The 18,510-nt window shown below is 36.5% G+C and overlaps 1 protein-coding gene across 2 annotated transcripts in view; it reads right to left on the minus strand.

Annotated features, from left to right (window-relative positions):
- Positions 1–327: 327 nt before the first annotated feature.
- Positions 328–18,510, minus strand: part of TRUB1 (TruB pseudouridine synthase family member 1) — a 35,535-nt gene continuing 17,352 nt past the window's right edge. The window contains exons 4-9 of one of the 2 annotated variants that reach the window (XM_023638805.2): positions 18,035–18,116; positions 7,954–8,026; positions 6,000–6,139; positions 4,755–4,804; positions 3,904–3,960; positions 328–3,161 (exon numbers count right to left, since the gene is read on the minus strand). In XM_023638805.2, the coding sequence (XP_023494573.1) occupies positions 3,135–3,161; positions 3,904–3,960; positions 4,755–4,804; positions 6,000–6,139; positions 7,954–8,026; positions 18,035–18,116 (429 nt within the window). In that variant the 3' untranslated portion in view covers positions 328–3,134. The remainder of the gene's footprint in view (positions 3,162–3,903; positions 3,961–4,754; positions 4,805–5,999; positions 6,140–7,953; positions 8,027–18,034; positions 18,117–18,510) is intronic. The other variant, XM_001495127.6, reaches the window with a different exon arrangement.

An 18,510-nucleotide genomic window follows, 5' to 3' on the forward strand; every position in this document is an offset into this window, starting at 1 on the left:
CATTTTTAAGATATTTTGATTAAAATAAAAAAAACAGTTGGCACTTAAATACTAGACTCTCAGGAAAAAACTACTCTGTTTTATGGATGAGTCGAACTTTTCAGAGCATCTTGATCAGTTTCAGCTGCTTATGAGAGTTAAGAATAATATTGTAAAGTTAAAAAAAAATTATTCAGACTCATAAATCTGACAACTATAAAAGGGGAAGAATTATTAAAATTAGTTAGCAAATTTAGTTAGGAAAAATCAAAAATTAAATTAAAATTAAAAAGGCCATAAAAATACTTCTACCAAGTATTTACTGCATACATAACTCATACAAATGTATAAACCATTAAGACATTTATTTATATAAATGAACAAAGTATATGGAAAAGTCACACAAAAGCAAATTAGAGCAATTTTGAACTCATATACTTAACTAAATTAGCAACAACAACATATAAAACCCCCACCCAAAGCTGTAAACTTCTAGTGACTGATATACTCAAATGGTGACACTTTAAAATGTTACAACTCTTTGGGAAAGCAGTAAGGCAAACATATTAAGAACCATAAAATTGTTCATATTATTTCACTTAATAATCCCACTCCTAGGAATTTATCCTAATAAAACTGAAAATAAGTATTCATCAATAGAGAAATTGTTTAAATAAACTGAATATGAAGTGATAAGATTAAAATGATTATCAAAACTAAATACAAACAAGCCAGATAATATGAAATTTTAAAAAGTCAATTAAAAACTATAGGTGTCTTAAGACTGCAATTATGTGAACAAAGAAGGGAAAATAGTAATAGAAAATTAAAGTTTTGAAGTCCCTGCATCAGGATAGTGAGGATTATGGGAAGTTTTTCCACTTGGCAAAATTTTCTTCAATGTTTTCAATATAAAAGAGAAAGATTTGTTACCATTTTAAAGTCACTTGTCTTTCCAAATAATCTTTACTCTTCTCCATTAGTAAACTATACATGTCAACTTTTAAGTTGAGAAAGAGAGCAGAAATGCCCCAGTTGTTTTCTAAAGTGTAAACATTACTCTATTTGGACCTTACCTGGCAGTGAACAAAGACATACCGTACCCTGTGCCATTACAACAGACAGAGGCAGCCACTGCCACCCCTGGTTGACACAAACTGCAGGGCACTAGATATGAATATATAAAATGTAAACTTTCAATTTACAACTTTGTGTGTTTGGTTTTTATTTAGTGCATCATGGTATCAAGCTCTTTTCCTTATAATTTTCTGTGTCATACTAAGAAATAGTTTTAATATTTTCATTTAAAACATGTTGCCAACATGCTGAAGATGCTCTACTGGAAGTATATAGCTTTTTATATTGAGTTTATATTAGGTTAACCACAAATAAGACCACTTTAGTTTCCACATTTAAAATTTTTGGGGGGCCGACCCTGTGGCTTAGTGGTTAAGTTTGTGGCCTTGGCTTCAGCAGCCCACGGTTTCGCTGGTTCGGATCCTGGGCGCAGACACAGCACCACTCATCAGGCCATGCTGAAGCGGCGTCCCACATGCCACAACTAGAAGGACCCAAAACTAAAAGACACAACTATGTACTGGGGGGATTTGGGGAGAAAAAGCAAAAAATAAATAAATAAAACAGTTGAGATTACAAGCAGAAAACCATCTTTAAAAAAAAGGCAACCAATAAAAATCTAAAAACTCCTATTTTATGAAATTTTTAATGATTCTTCCTCTGACACTATATTTATTTGAATAAATGAAGAAGGACTTGAACATTTCTACAGACTGGTTGCATAATAGATCGCTTTCCCATAACAAACATATGAAGCACTTACTACATATGAAATTAACTATTTTGTAATGTGACTATGTTTTCAAAATTACAGTAAAGAGGGATAGGGAACTTTCAGCAGGCTATTTGAATGAAAACGTTTGAGAATAACTGTATTTAAATATTTAGAGCAGAAGAGATTAACTGGAAATGCAGGGCATCTATCTCAACGTCTATAAATACCACTTGCAAGAGCAAACTAAAAAAACAATGTCATGGGGATTAATGCCCTATAAAGAGGCATAAATAAATACTAAAGAATATAGAAAAGAAATTTTTAAGTGAAGACACATTCTTTAGTTTGATTTTTAGAAATCAGGATATTTAGTAACTTGGTACAGAGTGGTCAATCGTGTTGATGAAATTACAAGGGGAAAGATCTCACAGCGGCCAAAATATGAGCCATAGGAGCTGTCCTCTGCACTAACGGTAGAAGAGAGGGAATTTAATTAACATAGAGTCTTCTATTTACATCCTGTTAGTGGTAGCAGCAATAATTTGGTTCATTTCCCCACATTTACTATAAAACTTTATTAGTTTCCAAGATCTAAACAAATACAACTATTACCAAGTAAGTGCAGTCTTATCAAAGAAATGTTCTAATAATCATAAATTCTCCAAAATGTAAGAGTTAAATAATGGTCTTTTCAAACATAGTTAAAAAATTTAGTACAACAAAGCCACCAAGAAGCTAAAATGAAATCAAAGAAACACTAATTTACATTCACTTTTGTGACATCAAAGAAACATGTACATCATTTTTTTTTCTTTGATTAGAAAACGTGGTCAACTTTTTCACAGGAAAAGACTTTGAAGCGAGATTAAAATCAGAAAGTTGATTTTCCTGAATCCAATCTAACACAATGACATCCTAAAAGAATATCCCACAGTACAAGAAAGAACTGAATAACTGCAAGGCTATTTATAATGCGTAGCAGATAAATCGTACACTATAGAAACTGTAAATGAAGGACATTTTTCTTCATGCACAAAAAAAGGGAATAGTTCATCTTTTGCATATAGCTTGTCATTCCGCACACAGGATTCAAATGTCAACCAGGAGACGATGACAATCCCCAGCCAATCTTAAAATGTCTTAATTACATCATCTTCTCCCTTTGTCTCATTTAGAGTTATAAATTCACAGCTCAAAACTTGTTCGCTAGACTCCTCAGGTTTTGATTTTTTAAGTGCCAGCTCTGCTGGGAGAAGAGATGAGCAATGCTCAAGAGACTGTGCGATGTCATCAATTGTCCATTTGTCTTCAGGAAGGGCATGCTCTTCTAGCGTAAACGGCCCCTGTTTGGTCCGGGTCAGCTCTAATACATTGGCACAGGAAGAGAGTTCTACAGCAACAAAAGGTGAAAAGAAGATCCACAAGATAAATGATTCAGTATTTCACAGTCTGCAGTTTTCCAAATGACAGAACTCAATTCAAACCTCTCAAAAACACCCCTACGTAAAATTGTAATAATCCAAAATCACAACCAAGAGCCTTGAGATTAAGAAATGAGTAGGTAGTAAAATAATATTTAATAACTCACCTTATAAACTGCTTTAAAGTCTACAAGGAACTTGCACACATTTTCTTATTTAACTCATAAAGCAACCCCAAGAGGTAACTATTACTCTCTCTTTGCAGATGAGGTAATATGACCCGTCCACTGCCAGCAAATGGCGGAGCCAGACTGCAGCTTTCCGGCTGTTTGTGACACTATGGCTTTCCAGTTTTTAAAAAACTGACTTGTATCACGAAAATAACTTTTAGAAGGATAAATCTTTTTTACTTATCCCTAATTTGAGTTAAAATATTTTGTACTTGAAAAAATGTTGGTCCTTACATTCATTATTCCCATCTTCATCTCGTGTTCCTCTCTTTCTCTTTTCTGCCATTACAAGCATTTCACTGCAGCTGCTGATGCTGATAATTATATGCCATAAACCTACAATGCTTCTAAGGCTGAAGGCAGCAAGAATACAATTCCTAAGGCCAGTACTCAGAGATATGAAAAACAGAAAATTCCCTCTTCCCATCAAAAAGGAATATTACTCTCTAAATGATAATTCATAATTCATCTTTATGCTTACCTTTGCCAATGTCACTGACCAAGCTTCTGATATAAAAACCTCCTCCACATTCAACATCTGGAATGTTAACAGTGACATGGTAAATTGCTAACCTCCTATGAAATCCACTTTACACAGAAATGATGCCCCTAAACAAATGTAAAAATGCACTATGCAAACAATCAAGTGATAAAATATTTATGCACTAAAGCATAAATTATTCATCCAGTAGCATATGTGTTTGTGAGATTGAAAAGTCAGAGTGTGGAGAAAGCAAACAGCAGAAACTCAGGAACACATTTTACATTAACTGGCAAGTCCTACCACTTTAATACTTCAGCCTTGTTCACATAATAGGTTTTAAATAGTTAGAAATCTCAGGTTTGCTATCATGAGCTGTAGATTTTTAAAAATATTCTCAGATTTGTTTGCCTTGTTCATTTAATAGGTTTTAAATGGTTAGACATCTCAGCTTTGCTATCATGGGCTATAGATTTTAAAAATATTTTCAGATTTGTACATTCAAAAAGTCTAACAAACAAACAAAAAAAACCCTTTTCAGGGACAGGAATTATATTTAGAGTGATATACTACATGGAGAGCTCAGCATATTTAAATGTTCTCTTAGAAATATTCCTGAAGAAATTATAAAATAACTAAAACTACACAACGTCCCAGAACTGAATGCTTATCTAAACATCTTCTATCACAGTAAAATACAAGTTTATTGGTTAACAGCAAGGCTCTGGATCATTTTTATTCATCCACAGACATCCTGAAAAGCACTACATTTCCACACAAAAGGACTACATTCCAGCTATTTCTAGTCTTATCATACAATAAAGCCATTTGAGGGAATTAATCAAAACTACCTGGGGATTTAATTCTTTTTTTTCCTTCAGCTCCAGGTTGGAGGTCACTGCTGAGATAAAAAACGAGCACTAGGACCAAATGCAGGTGTGCTAACATTCTTGCACTATATTTGACTTTGGTGAAAAAACAACTCTTGGCCTATTACAATCTCCAGTGAACAAAATACGCAATCAGAAAAATTTGAGTTTTTCTTACTTTCACAGATAATATCTACTGTGCCAACCCAGCTGCTGCCTTTTCATGGAGTGGAGCAAAATATTTTTTAGTGTGTTTTTCTCATTATTTGTCAAACATTTTAGAATGAGGAAACTAAAGAAAAGGAGTGACTTCTTTTTTCAGTTGTATAAAACCCACATTCTACAGGAACTTAATACACATTAAATAATATGCCAAAGCAATACAGTTCAGGAAAAAAGGTTTTGGGAAATTATTTCTAAAAGGAATCCTATTTGGTATACACTGTGAATTCAGCAGCAGGGTCAATTTAAGGGAGCCCAAGAGGTTAGAACTACAGCTTCTGATTCCTCACAGCTCTCACATGCCCGAGGCTTCAGCCACTGCTGTCTGCAATTAGGTGATCAAAAAATGTACAAACAATAGAAACAAACTTTTTGTTTTTTAAATTTATTTCAAACCTGGATTATAGATAAATTTGAATTGATAACCTGAATTAAAATTTACCCCATGTCCAATAATACATTTCTACCTTATCCATTATTTCCACGTTTTCATGATCTTCAGCAGTAACTTGTAGACAACAAAGAAGGGAGGGGAGGAATCACTCCACTCTTGGAATTTCTTGTCCAAAAACTAAAAATGCTTTGTTTTAAATAGACAAATTAAAGTGAATTTTAAAACTAAATGTAAACTACTAGGTACTAGCCAAAATGGGGAGCAAATATCCATGGATAATCAAATAGAAAATACAAAATTCTGAAAACACATATTCCTTACCTACTCTTCTCCGTGGAGATCTAAAGTATGTTATTCTAACTTTATAGTAAGATAATATAATACAATATATGAAAAATTTAGCCCATTTAGAAAGGCATTTCTGAGCCTCCATGTAGCTATAGGTATTCTCATTAAATGCTATCAAAAAGTTATTAAATCCTAACCCTCTTTAAATTTAAATTTTTAAAAATCTCCAATATCCTAGGGATCCATTAAAATTACACAAAAGTAGCTAAATACAAAATAAAGGTACACGCAAATACAAATGACCTCAAACCTCTGCACCTTACCCAATGTGAAAAACGGCGGCTGGAACTTTCGCAGGGAGAGACTGTACACCGTCACCGGCCGGGCAGGTTTTGCTTCCACTGCTGCCCCTCTCTTCATCAAAGTCGACAGTCTCTGGCCATCCTTCTTTAACGCAGAATAGCTTGCAAGATAAGACAGGGAGAGGAGGAGAGAAAGAGGGAGGAAGAATTAAGACAGATTGAGAGAGAATGAGAGAGAATAATTCCAGATTATAGCATGGAAAGAAAGGATGACAAGGGGCCCTTTAAATTGAAAATCCTTCTAATCTACTCTACAATGGTGTGAGGGAGAGAGTTCCTAAACATCTTTGAGGCTAATATAGCTCAATCTGGCATCCAATGAGCAATGTCATCAATGTTATTCTTTAACCATTTTCCTAGAGATGGTCTACTCATGTCTTCACCAGTCCTTGTTCCGGGTTAAGGGCACAAGGCCTCTGGTCGCAATGATCTCAGCTGTATTTCCTTGAAACAATTTCCATTACAATAATATTTATTTTTCATATAAAAGTTACCAAAATGTTTCTAGTAAACAAATAATCTATTTAACAGATCTTAGCTTTGTGTGATAAAATTTTATTAGATCACAAAATCCTTGGAACAATGACAGAGAAGAAAATTCTAAAATGGTTCTTATAAATAAATGTAAATATGTTTTCTATTTTTTATGAATATCAAAAAATTTATCTCAACAATAATGATCCAAAATAATGTTTACTTATATCCTGCTAAAACTTTTAAATCTTTACATCTGAGGCAAAATTATGAAGAAAGATTTCCCTGTGGATATTTCAGTGTTCTTGAAAAAAACTGAGATTTTTAAACACAAAATAAATACCAAATTCTAAAAGAATTGTCAGTAACTTATCCTGATACACCTCATGGCCATTCAGCCATTTAAAAAAAAAAGAATCGAGGAGGCCAGCCCATGGCGGAGCCATTAAAGTTCCACGTGCTCTGCTTCAGCGGCCGGGGTTCCCAGGTTCGGATCCCGTGTGCGGACCTACTCCACTCATCAGCCACACTGTGAAGGCATCCCACATACAAAGTAGAGGATGACTGACACCGATGTTAGCTCAGGGCTAATCTTCCTCTCACACACACACTCAAAATAATAATAAATAAACTCTCTTTAAAAAAAAAAAGTGGGGGCTGGCCCCGTGGCCGAGTGGTTAAGTTCGCGTGCTCCGCTGCAGGCGGCCCAGTGTTTCGTTAGTTCGAATCCTGGGCGCGGACATGGCACTGCTCATCAGACCACGCTGAGGCAGCGTCCCACATGCCACAACTAGAAGAACCCACAACGAAGAATACACAACTATGTACCGGGGGGCTTTGGGGAGAAAAAGGAAAAAATAAAATCTTAAAAAAAAAAAAAAAAAAAAGTGATTGGCTTAAAATGGTAATGTGCACAAAAAATATGATTAAGTGGTAAGTCACTATCGTTATACTTTTAATAAGTTATAACTTTCATCTTGTCATTTGTTGCAGAAAACTGTAAAGCATAAGATTCTGGGCCCCAAAGGAATGGTCCCAACACCTGAAAGGAAGTACTAGTTGGACTCTGAGTCACAGCTCTGACACCCATACCAGACTGCGGGGGTCCCTTCACACCAATTCTGGTAAAAGTGACATCTCTGCACTCCAGAACTGCCCTGATGTCTGTAGATGGAATCAGAAAAACTGATAAACACTGGGATAGCATAGACGTCAGGCTGCGGCAAAATCCAGGGACAGAGACCACATCCTGCCAGCTCTTAGAGGGTATCAGAGCTCTTCATTCTGTCTACATCAGGCTCACCTTTACCAGATCATCTGCTGTATCAGATTTAAAATGTGCCTTACCATATATAAAAGCAAGCCCTTTTTTTTCATTAAAGTGATGTTACTCATTGAAAAATGAATTAAACATTTATTCAAATTCAATAATTGAACTTACAGGGGAGGTACTTGCATTATATTCCCAGTAAATTTCTGTAGAATGCCTTCAATATCTTCTTGTGTTATTTTATCTGCCAAAAATGAAAAAAGCAAAACTAAAACAACCACAAAAGTACAAGTGCTATTTTCACAGCACCAAAAGCTCTGAAAATTCATTTAAAAATTTTTCCAAGAAAGCATATACTATAGTGTGTTTTGTAGGCCAACTCTACCTTGTTGAGATGAATAAAACATACATTAATGAGATAAAAGTGGGAAAAAGTCTTATATTGCCTAATATTAAGACTAAATCTCGTTTGCTTCCATTTTTCCTCTAATAAAAACGATCCAATCATCTCGTATGCATTTAATTGGCGCTTACTATGGCCTTTAGAAGACCTGAGAAAAAGGTTGCATCAGCTATAAGAAATAGTCCTGCAGGGGTCAAAAATGAGGTGATCAGAAAGTAAGTAGAAAAATACCTATAAGTTCTTTTCTAAGTTTCTCCCGGCATTAAATATTGTAAATAACTTGATATGGTTGAAGATTATCAAGTATTAACCACATTTCAAATTTTACCTGATAGATTTCAAAACTGCTCTGTAGTATGGTATAAATTTTCCATACTCACATGCAACTTCGCCCCCAAGTAAAGTCGTATTGCTCTGTCTCCCTCCCTGCCTCACTGCTCTGGAATTTCTCTGTTCTTTTAAGTGAACATCCTCAGTCAGGAGTCTGACTTTTGCCTCAAAAATAAGCCAGTGCAAAAAGAGCATACACATAGCAAAGGTAAATACAGCTTTCAATACCTGTCACTTAGCCATGTTTTCAGCTTTTGTTTGATATTCTTTCAAACAAAGTGACGTGATATTAAAGTACAGTTATAAATTTAACAACTGTAAACCGCAACACACTGAAATGCAGTATTTGGGATTTTCATACTTACAGATGACTCTTTATACATATTGCATATTCAATAATAAACTAAATTACACAAATATTCTATAACTTATTTGGGTCACAGTCAGTGGAAAGAAATTACAGTGCTCTTTCACTTCGTAGGAAATTTAAACTTTTTATTCTGGTATATACATGTTACATTTGGTTTTATTTGAATAATATTAAACAAAAACTAATTAATATGCTTTGAATTACTACTCTAACACCACAAAAAAGACTAAACGACAGCATGGAATACTGTATCCAGATTTCCCTATCAACACAGAAGACAGTCTTAACCTCAGTGTGACCTTGATCCTCACAAGCTAACCACAAAGACCAGAATCTACTAGACTCAGAGAAGAGCTACAGAACTCAGAAGAATTACTTCAACACCTAGCAGCTCCAAAAAGGCAGATCTCAGATGGCTCCTCTGTTCATACAGTTTTTCAAACAGATGTAGCTCATGATACGCATGAGGATTTTTCCATGAAAAGTTTTTCCTCTACTGCGACATTAAACATAATTACTGGTGGTACTTTATTTATGCAAAACTTCCACATCTAGACAGCCGATGCTACCACCACCCTGGTGATCGCTGAGAGAAATGCCATTGTTGATAAAATTGCAATAGCTCATAACTTAGCAACACGTTTTTCAAATAAGACCAAACAGCTTTCGACTTCTGCTGGCTGGTCTCTTACTGACATTCCTGCCTGTGTGTACTCCTTTGTCCTGCTTCTCTTTTACTGATATTCCCTTACAAAGACAGAGATGTGCTCTTTCTTATTCTACTTCTGCCACTCTCTCTCTTTTTGACTTAAAGTCTCAGGCATTTGTGGTTGTGCTGTTCATTCTGCAATTAATCACACACAATTTTGAACTGTTACTTACTATATATACGCAGGCATTATCTCACCAATGAAATTCTAAGCTCCTTAACAGCAAAGATAGCTTTTCTTCTTATTTAATGCACACAATTACGACGGCACTCAAGACATTCTTGCTGAATTTAATTTGCTGAGGAATAACAGAATCTCAAAGTCAAAAGGGCATTTAAAAGTCGTCTAGGCCAGGGCAGGCCCTGTGGCACAGTGGTCAAGTTCAGTGTGCTCTGCTTCAGCAGCCTGGGTTCATGGGTTCAGATCCTAGGCATGGACCTACCTCTCTTCAGCCATGCTGTGGCAGTGACCCATATATAAAGTGGAGGAAGATTGGCACAGATGTTAGCTCAGGGCTAATCTTCCTCAAGAAAAAAAAAAGAGAGAGGCAGATTGGCAACAGATGTTAGCTCAGGGCTAATCTTTCTCAGCAAAAAGAAAAAAGTCACCTAGGCCAATCATTCATCTAATGTTTGAATCACCAGACAGAAAGCCTATGCAGCAAGTTATTTTACAATAAAAATGAATATAGTATTTATTATATTCACCACATGAGTATGTAGTGAAGGATGCTGGCTACATCTAAAACATGATATTAGTCCAATCCAAATAATAATAATTGTCCCTATGATACAAAAATAAAGACTCTATCTCCAAAGGATTTAAAAAGAAATGGAGAATAAAATCTCTAAAGCAAGTATATCCAATAACTAGCCAAAAGAAGTACATTTGGTAAAAGATGGGTATGATACAAGTGCCGTAGGACTTGGGTAATTATTCTTTGTTTAGTAAATTAACAAATCATCAATGTGACAGTATTCATTTGAAATTAATTTTTTAAAGTCATTCTCATAAAATTAGTATATACAAGATCACGTTACAAATCATTTGCTAAAAATTTACTGGCTCTTCCAGTGAACTTATCACATGATAGTTGGTACTTAACAGAACTATGGAGTTAAAAAAGATCATGGACTTAAAAACAATATTCGACCACGACAGAGTAACTATTACTGGAAAAGCCCTTCCACCATATATTTAATTGGAAAAAATTAATAAACTTCGTTTTTGAAAGGACTGTAATCCCTGAGAGAAGGGCAAGAAACAGGGCAAGGCCCTCAATCACTTTGCTTTGGCTGGGGGGTGATTTCTGCACTGTGGTGCAGGGAGGGGAATCCCAAATTAGGCACCGTGATCTCACTGAACAGATTAGAACTGGGGGAAGTGGCAGCAGCCAGAATTTGAGAGAGAAAGATGTCTATAGGGGTCCACTTGAGACGTGGCTAAATTCCAAGCTGCTCATACATACAGTGCATCTACACCAAATTAACCAAAGAACTACCAAAGCTCCTACAAGGCTGGAAGATGTCTGAATTCTAGCCATCCAGAAGGCAGAAACTTTTCTGAATACCCGGGCATTTGATAGGACCACAGAAAAGCCATGCTCTAGGAGTAGGGCTAATACAGACCTGGAAGAAAGTCTACGCTAGACTCATCCTAACGAGAAATCTATACGAAAGCAACTAGAATTAATAAGTGAGCTTAGCAAGCTTGAAAGACATACAACCAATAAAAAAAATAAACTTCATTTCTATATACTAGTAATCAACTATCAAATGAAAATTTTAAAAATCCAATTTATAATAGCATCAAAAAATATGACGTACCTAGGGATTTCGATACAAAAGAAGTGAAAGATCTGTACACTGAAAACTACAGAAATATGGTTCAATTTTTGCAACTTTTCTCTAAGTTTGGTATTATTTCAAAGTAAAAAGAAAGGTCTTAAAGGAATATTATGAACAACTTTACACCAATAAGTTTGGAATTTTAGATAAAATGGACAAATGCCTAGGAGAAAATTATCTAGAATGACACAAGAAATAAAAAATATTAAGGTTGATAGGTAGCAAAGAAATCCAATCCATGATTAAAGAGCTTCCTAACAAAGAAAACTCCAGAACTAGATGTCTACCAGTAAATGCTACCAAACATTAGAAAAAGAAATAATGCCAATGACACAAATTCAGAGAATAGAAAAAAAGGAGAATACTCCCCAACCCATTTTATGAGGTCAGTATAGCCTTGATATCAAAACCAATCAAGAACACTAAGAGAAAGGAAAAATACAGGGTATTCTCACTCATAGACAATGATGCAAAAATCCTAAACTAAATATTTGCAAACTAAACCCAACAATTTATGCAAAGGATAACACATCACAATGAAGTTGGGCTTTTCCCGAAACGTAAATTTAGTTTAATATTTGAACGAGGAGCAAAATCAATAGACACAGAAAAAAATATTTTGATAAAATTCAATGTCTGCTCATGATTTAAAAAAAAACAAAACAAAACAGCAGGGGCCAGCCCGGTTGCATAGAGGTTAAGTTCACGCGCTCCACTTTGGCGGCCCGGGTGTCGCTGGTCTGAATCCCAGGCATGGATCTATGTGCCGCTTATCAAGCCATGCTGTGGCAGGTGTCCCACATTTAAGTAGAGGAAGATGGGCACAGATTTTAGCCCAGGGCTAATCTTTCTCCAAAAAGGAAACAACAAAAAACCCAGCAAATTAGGAATAGAAGAAAACTTCCTTACTTTGATAAGAAAGCTATAAAAAACCTATAGAAAAAATCTATAAGGTAGATTTACTTGCTTGTAGATAAGGTAGAAATGCTTGCTCTTTCAGCTATCAAGACTTATTCTAAAACTATGATAATTAACACAGTTTGGTGTTAGCACAAGGACAGACAAACAGACCAACGAAACAAAATGGATTCCAAACAAACTCGTGCCTATATGGCGCCTGATCTGCAACCACGGAGGCAATACAGTGGGGAAATGTGCTGGGCCAACCAGATATACATGGAGAAATGAAACAATGGAGTGCAGATATAATGTGAACGGCAAAGAAATAAAGCTTCCAGAATACAAGAAAATATCGTCATGCTTTTGGAGTAGGAAAAGTTTTCTTAAATAGGATACCAAAATAACTAACCATAAAGGAAAAGACTTGATAAACTAAATAAAAACTCAGAACTTCTGTTTTCCAAAAGACACAATTAAGAGACAGAGAGGGAGAAAATATCTGTAACATCTATACTCAAAAGAAGAGCACACATCCAGAGTACATAAAGAACTCACACAAAATCAATTAAAAAAGAAAAAGTGAGGGGCTGGCCCAGTGGCGCAGTAGTTGTTTGTGCGCTCCGCTTCAGCGGCCCAGGGTTCGCAGGTTCGGATCCCAGGCGTGGGCTTAGTACCGCTCATCAAGCCACGCTGTGGCGGCATCACACATAAAACAGAGGAAGATCAATAGAGATGTTAGCTCAGTAACAATCTTTCTCAAGCAAAAAGAGGAAGGCTGGCAACAGATGTTAGCTCAGGGCCAATCTTCCTCACACACAAAAAAAGGGGAGACTCCATAGGGAAAGGGAAAACAAAACAAAAAAAAAATGAGCAAGAGACCTAGACAACACACAAAGACCATAGCTAAGGAGCCAAAAAACATATGATAAAGTGCTGAATCTCATTAGTAATCAAATTAAAACCACAATGAAATACTACTACACACTGACCAGAATAGCCAAAATTAAAAACACTGTTCGTACCACGTGTTACCAAGGATGTGGAACAGGTGGAAATCACATATTGCTGGTGTCAATGCAAAGTTATACAACCACTTTAAAAACTGTTTGTCAATTTCCAGTACGATAAAATATACACTTACCCTATGACCCAGCAATTCCACTTGGGTATATCCAAAAGAAATTATTGTACATGTCTACCAAGAAAGATAGGTATAAAATACACATAGCAGCTTTATTTATACAGCCCCAAACTGGAGTCAACCCAAATGTCTGTTGACAGAAAGAGTGTGCGTGTACATACGTATACACAAACACATTATCACACATATCTACACATACATCTCTCCACATTATATATACACTATATATATAGTGGCACACTACACAGCAATAAAGAAGTCCAAAATAGGCAAAACTGTATTACACTTGTATAATTATCACTATACTATTAGAAGTTAGGATAGTAGTTATCTTTGGAAAAGAGAGATGGTGTGGCAAGTGGGACAGGGCATGAAGCGGGTTTTGGAACTTTTCTTGACTCAACTGGTAGCTGCATGGATGTTTGTTGTGATAGTTCATTAAGCTGTAAATTTTTATTTTGTTCACTTTTATTTGTGTAACGCTTTATAATTAAAAAGTTTAATACAAACAAAAGGCACCGTAAGATGATTGATACTCAGCTACACACCAGCCCTACTATAGTGTGTGCCCTATTTGTTTAAATCACAACTTGAGACCCCATTCAGCTTTTCAGCTTCCTCCAGGAAGTGTGGGCAGCCAAACCACAACACAGGAGGAGCCGCTCCCATTAGATAAACATTAGCTACTTCCATTTGGGAAGACCTTGGTAACATCCTATTCTGGGATTAAGGGGTGGTGGTGTTTAGAACAGAGGATTAGCATGAGATACCACCTTCCTTTTACATTTCTTGCCTCCCAGTAAAAACGTCACAGGAGGGATAGAAAAACTGCTCCCATCACAGGAGCAGTTAGGCCTTCCCAGAAGCTTGGCCCACATCCAAGACAACCTGGGAAGCCACAGCCCTTGTGTCCTATGCTCACTGAGAACAGATGAGCACGATGAAGCCAAGTGCCAAGTGTCCTCAGAGACACCAGCAACTGCACCTGGGACTGAATACCGAGCTGTGGATGAGAAAAGAGCAGCAGAAGGTAAGATGCTTTGCCTTCCTGTGACTTACCTGCAGTCATCTTCTTTGTGAATGCCTCTATCATCTGCCTTATTTATTCATAAACTAAATGTTTTATTCTATATGCCACACATTGTTCTAGACCCCAAGAACCAAGAGACACGGTCTCAGCCCCATAGCTTAGAGATTAAGGAAAAGCAAATATATATTTATAAATGGTGAAAAAGGCTATTTAGGAATAACAGAAGGTGTTAGGACAGAGAATAGGATAGAGTCCCTATTAATATGGTTTGAACTTTGAGTCTACTGAGCTAGAGACTCATCTTTTTATTCTTCTGAGCTATCCAAAACAATGGCTAAAAATAGAATTTGTCTAGATAGGACAAAATGACTTAAGAGCATTCATTTGTCATTTATTGCCTACTGCCTAATTTACTTTGTCCAAACGTCAGTTGTTCTCAACAGGTCAATTAAGAACTGCATTTTTTTTTTTTTTTTTGCTGCACAAGATTCATGCTGAGCTAACATCTGTTGCCAATCTTCCTTCCTTTTTTTCCCCCCTCCCCAAAGCCCCAGTACATAGTTGCATATTCTAGTTCTAAGTCCTTCTAGTTCTTCTGTGTGAGCTGCCACCACAGCACAGCTACTGACAGACAGGTGGTGTGGTTCCACACCTGGGAATTGAACGAGGGCCACCGAAGTGGAATGTGCTGAACTTTAACTACTAGGCCATCAGGGCTGGCCCAAGAGGTGCATTTTTGATTGTTATAATGATTGGGTGGGGTGGTGACATCAGCAGCACTGAATAGGTGAGGACCAGGGATGCCTGCTGTCCTGTGACGTGCAGGATTGTGTGGCACAATGAAGAACTGTCCTACATACTACATGATGTTTCCATGTCTGCCAGATATTCTTGTGGGTTGAAAAGTCTGTTTATAATTACCTGAGGCTAAAACTTAACTCCATTTTCCATTTAAACACAAAGCATATTTTGTACAGTTTTACATATACTGAATTTTCTAGTACTGAGTCATCAATACAACACAGCTATGTCAGTCTGCATCTGACTTGTGGCACTTGCAGTGATTTATGCGTAAGTATCCGTTACGTATACATATTTGACTACTTCATTAAGACTTTTGTGTAGTAATATGTATGCATTTACATATTGATGTGTCTATTTTATTATAAATTACTTTTATTTCTTCTCTATATTCCATTAACTGTATTATGTCAATTTTTTCAAAATTTTAATTTGGGGGCCGGCCCAGTGGCACAGTGGTTAAGTTCACATGTTCTGCTTCTCGGTGGCCCGGGGTTCACCAGTTCAGATCCCCAGTGCGGACATGGCACCGCTTGGCAAAAGCCATGCTGTGGTAGGCGTCCCACATATAAAGTAGAGGAAGATGGGCATGAATGTTAGCTCAGGGCCAGTCTTCCTCAGCAAAAAGAGGAGGATTGGCAGCAGTTAGCTCAGGGCTAATCTTCATCAAAAAAAAAAAAATGTAATTTGATTGATGGAGAGTAGGTAGAGGAGAGTACCTCTGAATTATATTTCAGGATAGTAAAGAAGGCATTACCAAATACTGGTTATAGGTCTCAGTATTAGGTCTCAGAGGTTTGAAAACATAGGTTCTAGTTCTCCATTAGACAGAAGTTCCTTTAAGACACAGGCTAGGTCTTATACTTAATTTATCTCCCCCTTAGTACCTGCTGTAGCAGCTTAAACAGATGATAAACACTTGCTGATTCACCAAAATCACATAGAAAAATCATGTCAATTAGTAAAATTCTCTGAGCTCTCATTTTCTGGGACTACAAATGCTGTTGAATAAACTGTAGGGAGCTCTCCTTTCCAGGGCCTGAAGAAAGTTACTTAGTTTCTCCATGACTTATTTCAACATTATAATGAGTTGACTTGAACAAATTAAGCTTTCTTTAAGGTAAGTAAATAAGGTTACAAATTACACAATACAAAGTAGAGTTTTTTAAAATTCTAAAATGCTTAAGGGCAGGAAGGAAGGGGATGTTTAAGTACTTTCATCTAGAATCCCCTACTCAGTGAATCGCACCATCATGTAACCAGTTTTAATAGCCGGAAACCGAGGTCACAGTTGACAACTTCCTCTCCCTCACTATCCCATCCAATCAGCAAGTCTCACCAATTCCACCTCCTCACCATTCTTCTAATTACACATGTACTGATGTATACTTTAGTCTGCTCTGGAAATCTCAGATATCCTCCTATTGCCCTAGACTTCTTTAATCTTCAAAGCCTCCGGTTGAAGATTATGGCTGGGTTTCAATTAAGTGATGGTCTGCTATTATTTCCTAATAATAATAATTTTAAGGATAATTCAACGTCTATTTTTAAGAAGACTCAAAATAAATCAGTGATTTTTTTCTTTTGATTATGTTGCTTGATTAATCAAGGAAGATACTAGGCTACATATAAATGTTAACAGGACAAGTGAGGCTGCTATGGACAAAGGAAAGGTTGGTCTCAGCACTGGGGCCATATGTAATACACATTAAGGCCACTCAACACAAAAGCATGGGCAAGCCAGACGCTGGACTGTCTATAGCTAAATTAAGAAGGCATAACATTAAACACAGGCATAAAAACCCCAGAAAGCCTACAAATAATTCACAATTGATGACAAAATAATGTAGGTGAAGTGACTGTACGAAACTGCAACAGCTGCATTATAAATAGCATGAGCACTGTGAGAGTTGCTAGGAAACCATTTCTTTTATCCATCCTCTCTTAAAGTAGTGAAAGAATGAATGGTAGAAAAATTAAGGTGGGCCCCAGTGAGTTCTCCTTTACTTCCAGAGAAGTAGTTTTCCCTCAGTCACATCTTTTTATATACTCCAAAGCACAGGAACATGATTAGTTTTAAAGTACTAAACCTGGCACATTTATTTCAACAGCTAAGAAGTAATTGTAAAGTAAATAAATAAACACACAAACAATGGCAAGACAGGTAAAATCTAACAGGAGAGTCTCTGCTTTCTCATTTACTAGAAAAAATGTGCTAAATCCTAGCTATAAACATTTTTTTGGCAAGGGAATTATTTTGGAAGAATTCTGAACACTAAAAAAAACTGATTATTGGGGCCAGCCTGGTGGTGTAGTGGTTAAGTACATGCACTCCGCTTCAGTGGCCCAGGGTTTGCAGGCTCGGATCCCAGGTGTGGACCTACACATCACTCACCAAGCCATGCTGTGGCGGCATCCCACATACAAAAAACAGAAGAAGACTGGCACAGATGTTAGCTCAGGGCCAACCTTCCTCACACATACAAACACACACACAAAGATTATAGGAAAAGAAGATATTATAATAAATTTTTATTAACAAACATACCAAATAAGCAAGAATATGATAACCACAATCTCCAATTTTATTAACCAAAAGAAATCTACTAAAAACTAAAATCACTGGTAATATCAGGTAGGAGATTTATTTTAAAATTCCAAATTCACAGAAACTTTCTCTAAATATTAAAAAAGAGGACTACATTAGATGAACTTCATACCGTATGGTTTTTCTTCTGTTACTTTCCCTGTAGAATCTAGTGTGTCGGTAGCTTTCCCCAGCTCTCCAATGGCAACATACCTCTAGAGGAAGAGAAATAAGGGAGAAAAAGAGGCCATAAGGTGGAGAAAAACTGTGATGAGCGTCTTGAAGTTTACAGAGATTCTTACTAATACTACCAACTTGGTACAAAGTAAAGGCAAAAATAATAGATTGCAATTGTTTTGTTAGTGAATTTCCAATTTGTGGGAAGCACATGTGTCAGCTGAGGAACCCTCACAAACTTCCCACCCCAGCCAGCATGACAAAGAAAAGCCTGCTTGTATTGATCATTATGGCTCACAGACATACTCTTATTGCAAACAAATTTCTAAAACCAGTCTTACACTGGGCAGTTTTGATTTTCAAGGAAAATTGTCAAATATACCTAAGAGCAGAGAGAATGGTACAGTAAACCCCCATACAGTCATCACAAGA

Source organism: Equus caballus, chromosome 1, assembly GCF_041296265.1.
Source record: "Equus caballus isolate H_3958 breed thoroughbred chromosome 1, TB-T2T, whole genome shotgun sequence".
Taxonomy (NCBI): Eukaryota; Metazoa; Chordata; class Mammalia; order Perissodactyla; family Equidae; genus Equus; species Equus caballus.